Source organism: Bemisia tabaci, chromosome 3 (genome assembly GCF_918797505.1).
Source record: "Bemisia tabaci chromosome 3, PGI_BMITA_v3".
Lineage (NCBI taxonomy): Eukaryota > Metazoa > Arthropoda > Insecta > Hemiptera > Aleyrodidae > Bemisia > Bemisia tabaci.
In genome coordinates, this window is record NC_092795.1 from 50,516,756 (window position 1) to 50,529,825 (window position 13,070).

The following is a 13,070-nucleotide window of genomic DNA, read 5'->3' on the forward strand; positions in this document are numbered from 1 at the left end:
TTTTTCCTCCTTCTTACCTCCGTTTCTTTTTTTCTTTATCCCTTCTTTTCTCCTCATGAAGGGCCGGATAAGACGGAGTGCCGGGGTGGCCTGGTTTCCCTCAGAAATCTTCTTGGCTTCTACCAGGAAATGTGAAGGATTTTGCTTAGCGCATGATATACCTATCTTTAATTTTGAAAATTAGATTGAATTTTTCGGTAAGAGTAGCTTGAAATTGCTCCTGAAAAGACTAAATTCTTCAACATTTTCCGGGAGAGGCTCCCCGAACACACCTTTAAAGCTAGGAGAATTCCCCAAACACTCTTTTGAAGCGAATAGGGTCCCGCAGACCCCCCTTGATGAGGTACCCTTGAAGCTTCTGCCCCCCCCCCCCCCCCGAAAAGTTCCTAATTCCGCCCATGCTGCTGCCTACCTGGTGTATAAAAAATTAATTAAATTTCTTGAGAAAAATTCAAGAGCCTCCCCCTCATTCATTAGATACCATGTGGTTAATTTTCATATGTATTATAAAATGACATTTTATGAGTGATAACATAACTTTCGGTTCGAAGATCGCAATATGACCATCTCTAGCGAGGGTTTTTGAGATTTTTTAATAGCGATAGTTTGACACATATGGAAAATTTTGAAATTTCGACCCGAGAAAGTTCAAAACGCGCTATAAATAATGGAGCCAATGCGACTGGTAAAAAAAGGACTGGATATAGCCAGGCCTGGTACCATCTTCCTCGGATAACCGCCTGGAGCACGTAATTTTGAGTTTTTTGACGCGTATGCGAAAATGTTTGAACTTTCGATTCGAGGAAGTTCAGAACGCACTATAAATATGCATCTGGTGCGACTGGTCGAAAGAGGACCGGGTGACCATCTATAGAGCACGGAATTTCGAGTTTTTTTAACTGCAATATTTTAACAGTTGTGGATATTTTTGAAATTTCGATCCAAGAAAATTTAGAACGCGCCATAAGTAGGTAATGACAATCCCATTCAAAGTTCGTTTCATGTGTGCCATTAAAGTAACACACCTGTACAGCCATAAGTACACGTGACGACCTAACTCGAACATAATAAGAGCCGCATTGTTAATTTTTTTAGCTCCAAAATTTGAATAAGAAGACAGTTTTTTTCTTCTTTTCGTCTATCTTCCACACTTTTTTCTTGCACTATGATTACATGCCATTTTACTCGGCGATGCAACGGGATTGAAAAATTATTAAAAACCCTTCAACCTTCCCCATTTACTTTTGAGGTCCATCAAAAAGCTAACTATGATCGATCCAGCCGCTATTCGCAGACAAAAACATTCGTCCACTTCAGTGTTTCGAATCGAGAAGCGAAGTAGTGTTATTTCCGGCAGCTGACAGCGTCTGCGAGTAAAAATCGCCTTCAAAATCAAGAGCATGCAATCTTACGTGACGCTGCGCTGGTGACTTGATGCTTCAGGTCCGATTTTGTTTTTGGTTTTTGGATCCGCGAATGTCATACCTAGAACGTGAAAGATCCTTGACTGATCCTGGCAGATGCTCCAAACTAATATCTGAATGTTTAATTTTTATAGTTTATTTATATTCAGCAAAATTTGAACAGGAAACGGGTGAAAAAAATCGACTCGACTCTCGGTGTTTGGTGCTGTTATCGACATCGGCTGCTAGAGAGCGCTGAGGTAACCGTGTATCAACGCTGTGTGCGTCGTCACAGGGCATGGGGTTCTTGTTCATGCTTTACTCCATGGTTATTTGTTTTCATTTTGTAGATTAAAATGATAATGAATTTTCGTGCATCGTGATTTGTTCTTTCGACGAGAAAATTTGTGGTCAACTTTAACCAGCAGTTATTTTCGGAAAGTTTATTTTGCATTTTCACGCATAGCTATTCAATGAAACTTTACCTCTAGCGTTGAGTTTATCCTTGAACTTTCAGGTTCTTGTGGTCGTGTGTGATCTTCGAGCCCTCCCCGTGAATGCACTCTCAACATGAGCTCTAGCCAGCAAATGAATATGGTATGTAAGGATGCAAGATGTTGTCTCCACGTCATCTAATTTTCTCTAGTGCATCTAATACCCAGTAATTAAACAATCTCAGTGGTAGCAATAATGATTTTATCACCATACTGAGGGCTCCAGGTCCATTGTTAAATGATAACATTATACACTGGTGTAATGGTGGCCAGAGAAGTTGTTGTTTTAGGTGCACTTGCTACTCTCTATTTTCCCAAATTGTCCCAGGCTAATTATATCATGAGAATATAATTCCATAATTGCGTGGGCTATTCTCTGTTACATCTTAGCACAATGTATATCAGTTGAGTCTTAGGTGACAATTTTTTGTAATGAGGTAATGCAGAAACACTGTGTTTGACACATAATTAAGTAATTCACCATGATCCTTCAAACGCTCTCATCCATGTGGTTTTCTTGAATTAATCTTATGGCATCTTGCTTGTCACAGCCTGTGCTTATCAGACTACTTCTCTTTTGCTATATGCTCGGGATATGAAATTACATACCGCTAAAGTGGAAACGGGCTATAGGGTTCATATCAAAGTAATTAGACGTGTCGTCAGATAAGTTGACCATTGTTTACTTTTGGTTTGCGAGCGTTTTTACGTCACTACTATCCACATAAAAACATCAGTCTCTTGTGAAAGCAAGAACGCAAGCTTAGATTAATTTCTTAATACTTTCAAACCTTGTAACACTTTAATTTTTAGCCAAGCAGAAATCACAACATCATGAAAGTTGCGAATCATAATGATAAGTAGTTTTTTTACGATACAATTTTAAGACAAAAGTTTTCAAGGTGGATATTAGCGAACGCCCTCATGTGCAGAGGCCTAAATTCGTCGTCTGCGCTTGCGAACCATAGTCAACTTATCTGACGACACCTCGAACCATCTTTTGAAGGAAAGACGGAAGTTTTTCAGTCTTTATTCTAGGACTCGGTTTTAATTCTGAAATCGAAAATGATTTTCTGCATTGCGTCAAATCACCATCAAATTTGTTTGGCATAGTTCTAGCAGTCGTATCATCTCTGATGTTACATGAAGTGAGATTTGTCACTGAGGTTTCTGTAGGAAACAGGAAATCTGGGGATTGAAAACGCAAAAGTTTATGAAGAATAGCAAGAAAGAACACTAATAAAAGAAGAAACCCAGAGAGAGTAAAAAACACTGTAAAAATGTCGGCCGAACTGTACGTAATGAGGTGGTAAAATAATGATGGGCCCACACTTTAGCAGGGAAAGCAAGGCTAAGAAGTTCAATCATTTTAATTGAAGTAAAAAAATTGAGTTCTTGTGAGTGGCAATGCAAGACAAAGGAGGGAGAGTGTTCAGGTCAGGCAGATGCATTGGAATGTTAAGCTGGAGTCACGCTGAGAGATCCATAATGTCTCGGGTCTTTTTGGACATCATCAGTAGATCGCATTCGTCGGTGACCTGAGTTTAGCATCCTGCAAAATATAAGGTGGCATTGAAATGCCGGCATGAATACAATATTTACGAGACATGACGCAATAGTGTGATTCAATTTGAGCTCAAATTTTTTACTCTAATTGAAATTTTTGAATGTCTTAGCCTTGTTTTCCCTGCACAAAAGTGCGCATTATTTTACCACCTTGTATCTTTAAGTAACTTGACAGCAACACTATGTAGGAGTCTTACAAAAGAACTGAAGAGACTTATTAAGATTTTGAATCGCTATAGATGTCTGTCACAATTAGGCAAGTACTGATTTGTTAAGTTTTGATCTATTCTTATTTGAAGCATCACAATAGATAAGAACAAAACCTATAAAACAAACGGAATATGAAGGCTAGATAAGTCGGCCATTGTTTTTTTCTGTTTGAAGATGTCTCTTTGTTGCTGTCTAGTATTAATTGAGGATTCCTCAAGATCGCTTGTTGCTGTGTGCAGATAAATAAATGAGTCCTGCGCCTGAAAGTCACAAGTATACAACTGCAAACTTTTTTCTTAGTCACTACCTCAATTGAATTCTGTACGATCAATCCCTGTTTTTATATGGACTATTATACTGCACCCTGTCTAAATCAGTCCTTAGACAGAATGGACAATAAGGAATTTGCTGCATATAGAACACCAGCAGAAAAATATCTGATCTCCGTATCAGAGTTTGTCTATTTAAGTAGTGGATAGTGACATATTGTATGTAACCGTAAACGTAATTATCTTGGTTTTTTCTTCCCTAGGAGCCCCACTCTAATGCACCTATCAGCACACCAATGAGCACATTTCACCCTGATTCTGGACCGCTAACAGTTATTTTACCTCCTGACTTGCCTGCCAATATGCACCCACACGAAAACAACAGTAACCTAATGCCACCACCTTCTGTCAGCGAGCCTCCTCAGTATTTTCATATCAACACTGTAAGTAGTCAGTTTACTTTTTTAAGTGCACATCTTTTGTGCCGCATTTTTTCCATGGGACCCTCCAAACATGAAAATATGAAAAATCGTGGCTTACCACGTACTTTGTTCGTGACACCCAACTTCAAGCAGGGGTTTTCATTTACAAGAGGTAGCAAAGTTCAAAATAATGTTCAAAGTGCATACTGCATTTATATATGTTTTGAAGAATGTAATTAAACACACAAAGATTTGATTTTGATAACAATTTTTAACTGAAACCAAGTAATTTCATTTCGCTCATGATGTGTCCAAGGAACGTCACTTGAACTTTTTGTCTGATTTGGATGTGTTACTTTATCAAAGTAATTTTACATTGTGCTAAGCTTTTTCTCTTTTTTCTTAATTTTTAGATGTCCTCAGAGGAAATCCCGCCCCCAAAGCTTGATTTTTCGGCTCCACCTCCGTATGAAACGGCTACCAAATTACCAACTTATGAAGAAGTACAAAGAGAAAAGTCAATGCAAGGAGAAATTCCTGACGTAAGTTCTGAATAAGAATTTTAATTTTTTTTTTATTTTGCACCGGTTCTGATTGCTTTTTGTCACGTTCAAATGATATGGAATCTTTATAGTCATTTTCTAGCGGTCGGTATTAAAAACGTGCTGTGTGTGTATATGTGCAACTGTTTAACAAGCACATGAAAATGTTTATACTGCAGTTGTTGAAGTAATTAAAACAAAAAGAAAGAAAAAGTATTGAAACATGAACATATTCTTTATAGCTACATCATTAAAAACATGTTAATTTCACTACATGTCATGTTGTCATAAACATTTCATTTACAAATAGCAACATCTTTAATTTTTCAACTTTTTATCCTAAGAAAAGCAAGGTGAATAGAAAACTTATAACTCCTCATATAACTTCAAAGCCTACAATTTACAATCATTTTCCAACTCAAGATTTTTTTTTACATGTCCCTCAGTAATGATTCATATGCGATAGCTAAAATTTCTTGCGGTTGCAAAAGTTTCTACCGGAAGAATGAAAATTTTGCAGGGAAAATATTAGAAGAAAATACTATAGACCAAACTACCTCAAAATCTTTGAATATGCTGTTGTTCCCATCAAACCTGCTGCTTTAAAGAAGAATGTTTTACCGTCTTCTTTGCTTTGATGCTACAATTTTTGTAGTATTTTTCATCAGAAAATATTTTTATCATGTTTCTTATCTGCTCATAGGTTCCTCCAGCTACTGTACATAGACCTCAAACTTACGCATTTTTTGCAATTGATGCGGAAGCTGCCAATCAGGCGGATGCAGACTCAGGGCTTCTGGGAACAGATGTTATGTTTTTTGCTGCTTTTCTTGGTAACTACATTTTCTGACTAAACAGACATGTTGTAACTTCTAAATTTAATGTTACTAAACAGTTTGAATCTTGCAATGATTAAAATTTTTTAGACAGCATCTATCTTCTTTGAAGATGGATTAAATTTAACTTCAGTTGTCCAGACGCTTGATTCGGTGTACTTTTGTGGTGTACTAATGTCTTTCATAATCGTCAGAAATTCTTTAAATGCAAATCTATTCAATTTTAATTTCACATACACGTGAATTTAATTCTTTGTTTGTGTTAAGAAATATATCATTAAAAATTAGCTTTAAACTTGATTAGCTGTTAGGGACATTATTTAAATTTTTTAATCTTTTACTCATTTTGAATTTTTTATTTTCCAGTTGCATTCCTTTTCAATTGGGTCGGATTTTTGTTGTTTATGTGTTTTTGTCGAACTGTTGCTGCTCGATATGGTGCTCTGGCCGGGTTCGGTCTGTCTTTGGCCAAGTGGACACTCATTGTCAAAAATAATACTGAGTTCGCCTCTACAGAAAATAGTTGGTTGTGGTGGCTAATTATGGCTTTTGGTAAGTTTTGTATGTTTTGTCTTTAAAAATTTTAACCAATTGACTAATGTATTTTTGATAAATTATGCAAAAGTCCGTAAAAAACAATTAAAAATTATCCTAAAACTCACCCTGAGGTTGAAACTTGATATATGTATCAAGCACTCATAGAAAGTTAACCAAGGAAACAGGAATACTTAGTCATGATGCTTTTATATTGTCAATTCATTGCTCTTTAAATCCTGAAAATCATTGAATGAGCAAAAATCAGGAAAATTTAAGCTCATTAAGTTCGACCATAGGATAATACAAAAAAATCCGCGAATACTGAAACCATACGCTTACAGGAAAAAGGAGGTTCGGTGCCGGTGGTGGGGAAAAACGCTGATTTTTACTGATTTTCATCACGTACCTAGTCTTTTTTTGAGAAGAAACTTCGAAGAGTAGTTTGCTTCAGGTGCTGCATACTGTTGATTCATTGAGGTTATATAATTGCTCAAATGCGCTGTTGCTTAGACCTTCTCTCAGCTTATTTAGAATCCCTAACTTTTTAACAAGCAACAAGGCAGATGTAACAAGCTTCGGCGGATTAACATCATTGGGTATGCGGCATCTTTTTTTGAGACATTTCGATTTTTTTTACACTTTTAATTTGGACAAAATTGGAATAGGTATCACTAAAAATTTACGAGAATTTTGAAGCTTAGAACTCGACTGTTCACATATAACTTTTCCAATTCAGAATCCTCAGCAACACTGTGGCATCATTCAAACATAGAAATATAAAACTTATGATTGTAGTGGGGCCGATAAGTGGAAAATATCATAAGAATCGTGCACTTCTGGAAGAAAGCATGAAAATTTCAGGGATTCATCTCTACCCTATAGACATTCGATTCAGACATAGACCCCAAAAATCTGAGCCCCCTGGGGGGGCAGGGGGGCCCCCAAATTTTGAATTTTGAATAACTACTGAACGGCTAATGTTAGCGTAATTTTTTTTAAGCAGGACGATAGGAAATTTTATCAGGAACAAAAATGGTTCTTATGAATTTTTCTGTGGGATCGATATTTAAGGCGTGAAACGGGAAAAACCATCGGGGGACGGGGAGCCGGCCGTTCTGAGGCAGATCCGCGCGCTGCGCTGTTTGCCCGGGACGCGCGCGGCGGCGCAGTACGGTGTTACCGACGAAACAGCCGCTTGTCTTGGTTTAATCTCAACGATGCGCAGTTTTAAAAATAATAATGAATTTACCGTACTGCCTAAATACTTTTCCTCAGTAATATAAGCTCTACTTTTTACTAGTAATACATAAAAACAAGCAAAAGCGAAATACTCCAATGTGAGAGCGCCGAGTCAATAGGAGGGATCGGTCATCGCGCATCACGCGTCTTGTTTTCTCTGAATGCAGAGCTTTTCCGACCTCATTACAGAGTAAATTACCCTTTCCTCACGTAAGTTTTGTACAGGATTACATTTTTTTAAGATATTAGAGCGAAATAACAAGTTTTAATACGATTTTGACCCACTTTTTCATGACTATTGGAAATGGCGGATCCTTCGTAACTTATTTTTAGCTTATTTTTCATGTTACTTTCGGCGAATGAGACAATGAGCTGCTTACATAACCATGAATTTTGCAAAACTTGGTAGAGATATTAATTGAGGAGTGAGGAGGGAGGGGAGGGGGGCTCCACAGTCCCTTCGCCACTATAAGGTTACCAGATTTCCTTCAAAATGAAGGAAATATCGTTTTTCGTTCATGTTCATTGGTTTCTCGCAATTGCATAGGTACTGATTCATACGGAACATTCCGACAATGTTCTTTTCTCCTCTTTTTCCCTCCAGCCAGTCAATAGAAGTTTTCATTTTCATGAACTCCCTATTTTTTCAGTTATTCAACAAATATGCATATTTAAAAAAAAAATAGAACAATACATTAAATAAATGATAAAAAAGAAGATATCTGAATACTATCGCCTCTTTTTATCGAGTCATCCTTGAAGATATTATTGGTACTTACCACGACACATAGAAAATGGAATGAGCAGTAAAAAAAATCCATGTATATTATCTTACATTTTGTTGTATGGAATTTAGAGTGGAGTTGGTAACATTTGTTTTGAAAAAAATATTAATATAGGAGGAAATTTATTTATCATGCAGGTTCTGATTCTTTAAAGAACCTCTGAGAAGGACCAGGCCTCAGGAAGAAATTCATTGCATTTCTTCTTTTTCAATCCGCAAATCTCGTACCGATTTTTGATTTGTATGGAGCTCATGGAAGAGTTCTAGGTAAGTATGTCGGAGACAATTTTCAAGAAACGGGACTTGCAAAATATGCAATGCACAAAACGTACACCTTAAACTTTATCGTACATTATAACACTGATCGAATTAGCTTTAGAGATTATCAAAAGGTTAATTTATCGTCAAAATATCAAAAAATCAGTCAAAATTAGCATCAGTAATCAGTTGCAAAATTACCGAGATTGCGGAATATCGTACCTATGATGCGCTGACATAAGAGCAGGATAGGTTCCCAGTACTTAGGCGCGACTTCCTATCACTCAAATGGACCGTTTTGACAGATTAGCGGATACGGCGACTAGTTATTACTTAATAATATTCTTTGTACTGTACAAGAAGCAGTCCAACAAAGGTTTTTTGGGGGTCATTTATCCCTATCAAGCTTTCTCAAGATTCTTTTGCCGTTTTTTTGGAGCAAGTTTTGAAGGTGGTTTTGGTCCTCTTAAAAAAATGCCTATACGTAGCAATGATGTACCAAAATGTTCCTGAAAGAGAGGAGAATAAGCATGTTTTTATGTATGCTCATTGTTTACAAAATTAGGCTCCCTGTCTTAAGTAAGCATATTTAGATACCATCCTGATGTCGCAGCACCGAGAGAAAGAGAAAGAAAAACACTTTAAAATCATTTTTCAGGTCATCGTGGTACACAAATAAGATTTGTGACTTTTAGCCCCCCCCCCCCTTCCCGAGACAACTGTGCCTCAGATTTTATTCCGTTCAACTGATGTCTGATGCAGTTATCTCGGATGCTGTAATAAAACTTGACAAACCCATACAACAAAACAATTCGGAACTCCAGCACTTAACCCCTTCTCTTTCTGTTGCCGTGCGCTCGCTTGTATACATATATTACCTGCATAAGTTAAGCCCTATTTTAAGGCTTTATAGGTAGTACGATATATTCACAATACTTTTAAAACTGCGCATCGTTGAGATTAAACCAAGACAAGCGGCTGTTTCGTCGGTAACACCGTACTGCGCCGCCGCGCGCGTCCCGGGCAAACAGCGCAGCGCGCGGATCTGCCTCAGAACGGCCGGCTCCCCGTCCCCCGATGGTTTTTCCCGTTTCACGCCTTAAATATCGATCCCACAGAAAAATTTATAAGAACCATTTTTGTTCCTGATAAAATTTCCTATCGTCCTGCTTAAAAAAAATTACGCTAACATTAGCCGTTCAGTAGTTATTCAAAATTCAAAATTTGGGGGCCCCCCTGCCCCCCCAGGGGGCTCAGATTTTTGGGGTCTATGTCTGAATCGAATGTCTATAGGGTAGAGATGAATCCCTGAAATTTTCATGCTTTCTTCCAGAAGTGCACGATTGTTATGCTTATCGGCCCCACTATTGTTTGTCTCCCAAAATTCACGACTAAGCAAAGCGGAGCCTCGCAAATGACGAGACCAGAAAACAAAAGCCATCTTGCAAGTACGCCAAACTCGCGAATGGCAAATTTGCAAATAACAAAGGAGCCTGTATCAAGATTGACGAAAATGCAATCTAATGAAGTATCAAAAACATTGATGTCTAGTAGACCAAAGGCGCAGAGCAGTCATTTTAAGTCAATGGGTCAATGAAGCTTAATAGTCTTTTAAGAAAAAATCTATTTGAAGAAAACAGTTAAAATATTTCGGAAGTATACATCTGAACTCAATTAAAGATACTTATGTACATTTAGCAGCTTTCACAGCGCAGCCTCTCGCTCTGCGACGCCCAAGTGCCATTGCCCCCTATCTTCCCAGAGATCATCAGGCAGATACTTTCTATTCTGAAAAATACACCTTTAAAACTTTCTCTTCAATCCTCCTCTATTTTTCCTTATTTACATTTCGATGTTGAAACACCCAAACCGTGTATCTCGGTTGGCGACGTTGGAGACTTCCTGTCATATTTTTTTCAAATGGAAAATTATTCAACTCGTCAATTCTTAAAAACCTGTGTAATTTTTGTTCTATGTGCAAAGCAACTTCTGAAAAAACTTCAAGAAATGATGTTGATTTTTCCCTCCTTTAAAGTAATAAATTAGGAACAGAGATTTTTAAGCACAAGAAATGCAATTTGGGAGTTTCACCATTAATTAGCTTCTCCGAAAATCAGCCTCTGTAGGGAAACTGAAGTTCCTTATCTTAGAATTATTCATTTCGTTTTTCTTGATTTATATTTTCAATTTTTAGACAAGACAGTTTAAACTGCAACTTGGTTGGCCGTCTTAAGGGTTGCTGGAGTTTATTTACTGCAACCATATCCGCTTCAATATTTCACGACCGTTGAGGAAAAATTTCCTAAAATATTTCTTTTTCATTTCAGGAATTTTGATCTGCATTCGAGCTATAATTCAGTACCTGAATATCAAACGAGGATGGAGACTTCTCTCCGGAACAGCACAAGAACGGTTATTATTTTTCTATTAAATGTAAACACATGATTTCTTCTTATAACTTTTGAGTGAGTTTTTATGTTTAAATGCATGGACTACAGCTCCAAGTAATTCTATGTTTTTAGAAGATTCCATCATTGTTTTTGGCAGAGGTTTTTACCCTGGATAGAGGAAGGTGGATGTGATCTGATTTATATGTTATTTTTATTTTCTAGACTGAAGGGGATGGTATCCTCATCCTCTCTTATGTTTATTCACAAACTTTTGACTCTATCAGTTGTAATTGGTTTCAATCAGTTTTCATTCACTTGTTGATTATGTATTTAGAAAACATTTAGGTTAATTTTAAAGTTATGGCATTTTGATATTTGTGGGCGCCTGCGCTCATTAATGACAATTTCCGTAAACCGTTCTTCAAAGGAATGTAGCGAGTAAATATTCTATCCCTGAATGGTGCTAAAATTTGAGTCTTGGGAAGCTGAATTTAAAGTTATTACGGTTCATCACCATTGCATTGGCCATTTTGCACAGTTAAATTTTAGCACAGCTCACAAGAGCTTCATAAATTTTTCAGTGTTAGATGTTGTGAAACTCAAAATTTGCATCAAATTACCTGGCATAGTATTGTCTGGTATGAGCTTAAGTATGAATTTAACTCAGTGAAATCTCTCTCAACAATTGTCAATTTTTTGTAGTAGGTCAGCGTGAAGTGAAAACAGGGTAGATGATTATCGAAGTCATTAATTAAGTTAAGTTTGTATTTTAATCTTTTTTAATTTTGCAATGACAGCAGCATTGAGGTTTTTTTTAAGAATACAGTTTTATTTAAGATGCACTCTTTTTTATTAGTGTTAAGCTTCTATGCATGTATAATTAAGGCTTTACATGATCCAATTTAACGTTTTTCAATCATGCATTGCAATTAATGAAGTCAAGATACACTCATGATTTTATTCCTCCTGCATTCTGATTTATTTTTCTGTATTCTGGCCTTCTATTTATTTTATGAGAGTTCAGTCAATCTCTGTGGGTCGATTATTGAAACTTTGTTAGCAGAACAAGACAAAACATAGCCCTCTCCTAACAATGCAATGTATCGCATTTTGACGTCTTTTCGGGTTGCTTTAAACCGCCAGTAATCGGCCGGCAGGAGCCTAACTCTATTATAACTTAAAATTTTGATATCTCATTCATGCCAAGTATCTCTTCCCATGCTGTTAAATAGACAATACTGCTTAGTCGATTTAACAAAGTGGTAACATGAGTTACAGAATCAATGTGCTACTTTATTGACATCCCTACAAATTTAACCTTTTGGTTCATGTGTCCTTTGATCTGATGACATCCCTACAAATTTAACCTTTTGGTTCATGTGTCCTTTGATCTGATGACATCCCTACAAATTTAACCTTTTGGTTCATGTGTCCTTTGATCTGATAAAAACTTCTGTCAAGAGTGGATGAGAGATTTTACTGTGTTAGAACAAAAAGTGTATTGCATAAAATTAGGTTTAAAGTAAAGTAATTTAATTGTTTTCTGAGTAGGTTTTCTCTAATTTTTAAGTCTTAAAGAGTAGTAAATGTATTTCTTTGTGTATCTATCAAGTTAATCATTTGTGTGAATTATTTAGACCGTTGAGTCGGTTAGCTCTATATTTTCTTGTTACTCTGCCATGTTTATTCTACGCTATCCATATTGTTTGTGGATCTCTCTCAATGCTTGTACTGTTGACTTCTCCTGAAATTTTTGTTTTTGGGGTTTATTTATTTTCTGTGAATTATTTTTTTTTTCTCAGGGTATCAAATTATTTATGAACCAGAAATTGAACACATTACTTTTTTTTATCTTTACCTACATTTTTTGTGCTTCATTAGGTATGTGATTACATAGTGTGTAAGATCCTACACGATTTATTTATTTAGTTTGCAGCTGCAGGTTTAATATCACAGCAATGTGATCGTTTAAGAATAACACACTATCTATTCGATGAAAATGATCTGGTTTTAAAGCTCGTGATCTGAGTAACTGATAAATGTTAATTTGTTCAGAAATGTACCCTCAATAGAAACACAAATACAGGGTATGGGATTATGTATTTTTTTGTTTAATCTAA

General features: G+C 36.5%; 1 protein-coding gene across 1 annotated transcript; it reads left to right on the forward strand.

Annotated features, from left to right (window-relative positions):
- The first annotated feature begins 1,712 nt into the window (after positions 1–1,712).
- Ndfip (Nedd4 family interacting protein) lies at positions 1,713–12,297 on the forward strand. Its single transcript, XM_019041608.2, has 6 exons — positions 1,713–2,000; positions 4,206–4,385; positions 4,778–4,906; positions 5,610–5,739; positions 6,109–6,294; positions 10,888–12,297. The coding sequence occupies exons 1-6, from the start codon at positions 1,974–1,976 to the stop codon at positions 10,989–10,991; spliced, it is 756 nt and encodes a 251-aa protein (XP_018897153.1). The 5' UTR covers positions 1,713–1,973; the 3' UTR covers positions 10,992–12,297.
- Positions 12,298–13,070: the final 773 nt, after the last annotated feature.

Bases quoted from the DNA above. Each gene is read 5' to 3' on its own strand.
- Ndfip (XM_019041608.2), top strand. From the start codon at position 1,974: ATGAGCTCTAGCCAGCAAATGAATATG. The intron at 4,907-5,609 runs GTAAGTTCTGAA...ATCTGCTCATAG, and splicing joins TGCAAGGAGAAATTCCTGAC to GTTCCTCCAGCTACTGTACA. The intron at 6,295-10,887 runs GTAAGTTTTGTA...TTTTCATTTCAG, and splicing joins GTGGCTAATTATGGCTTTTG to GAATTTTGATCTGCATTCGA.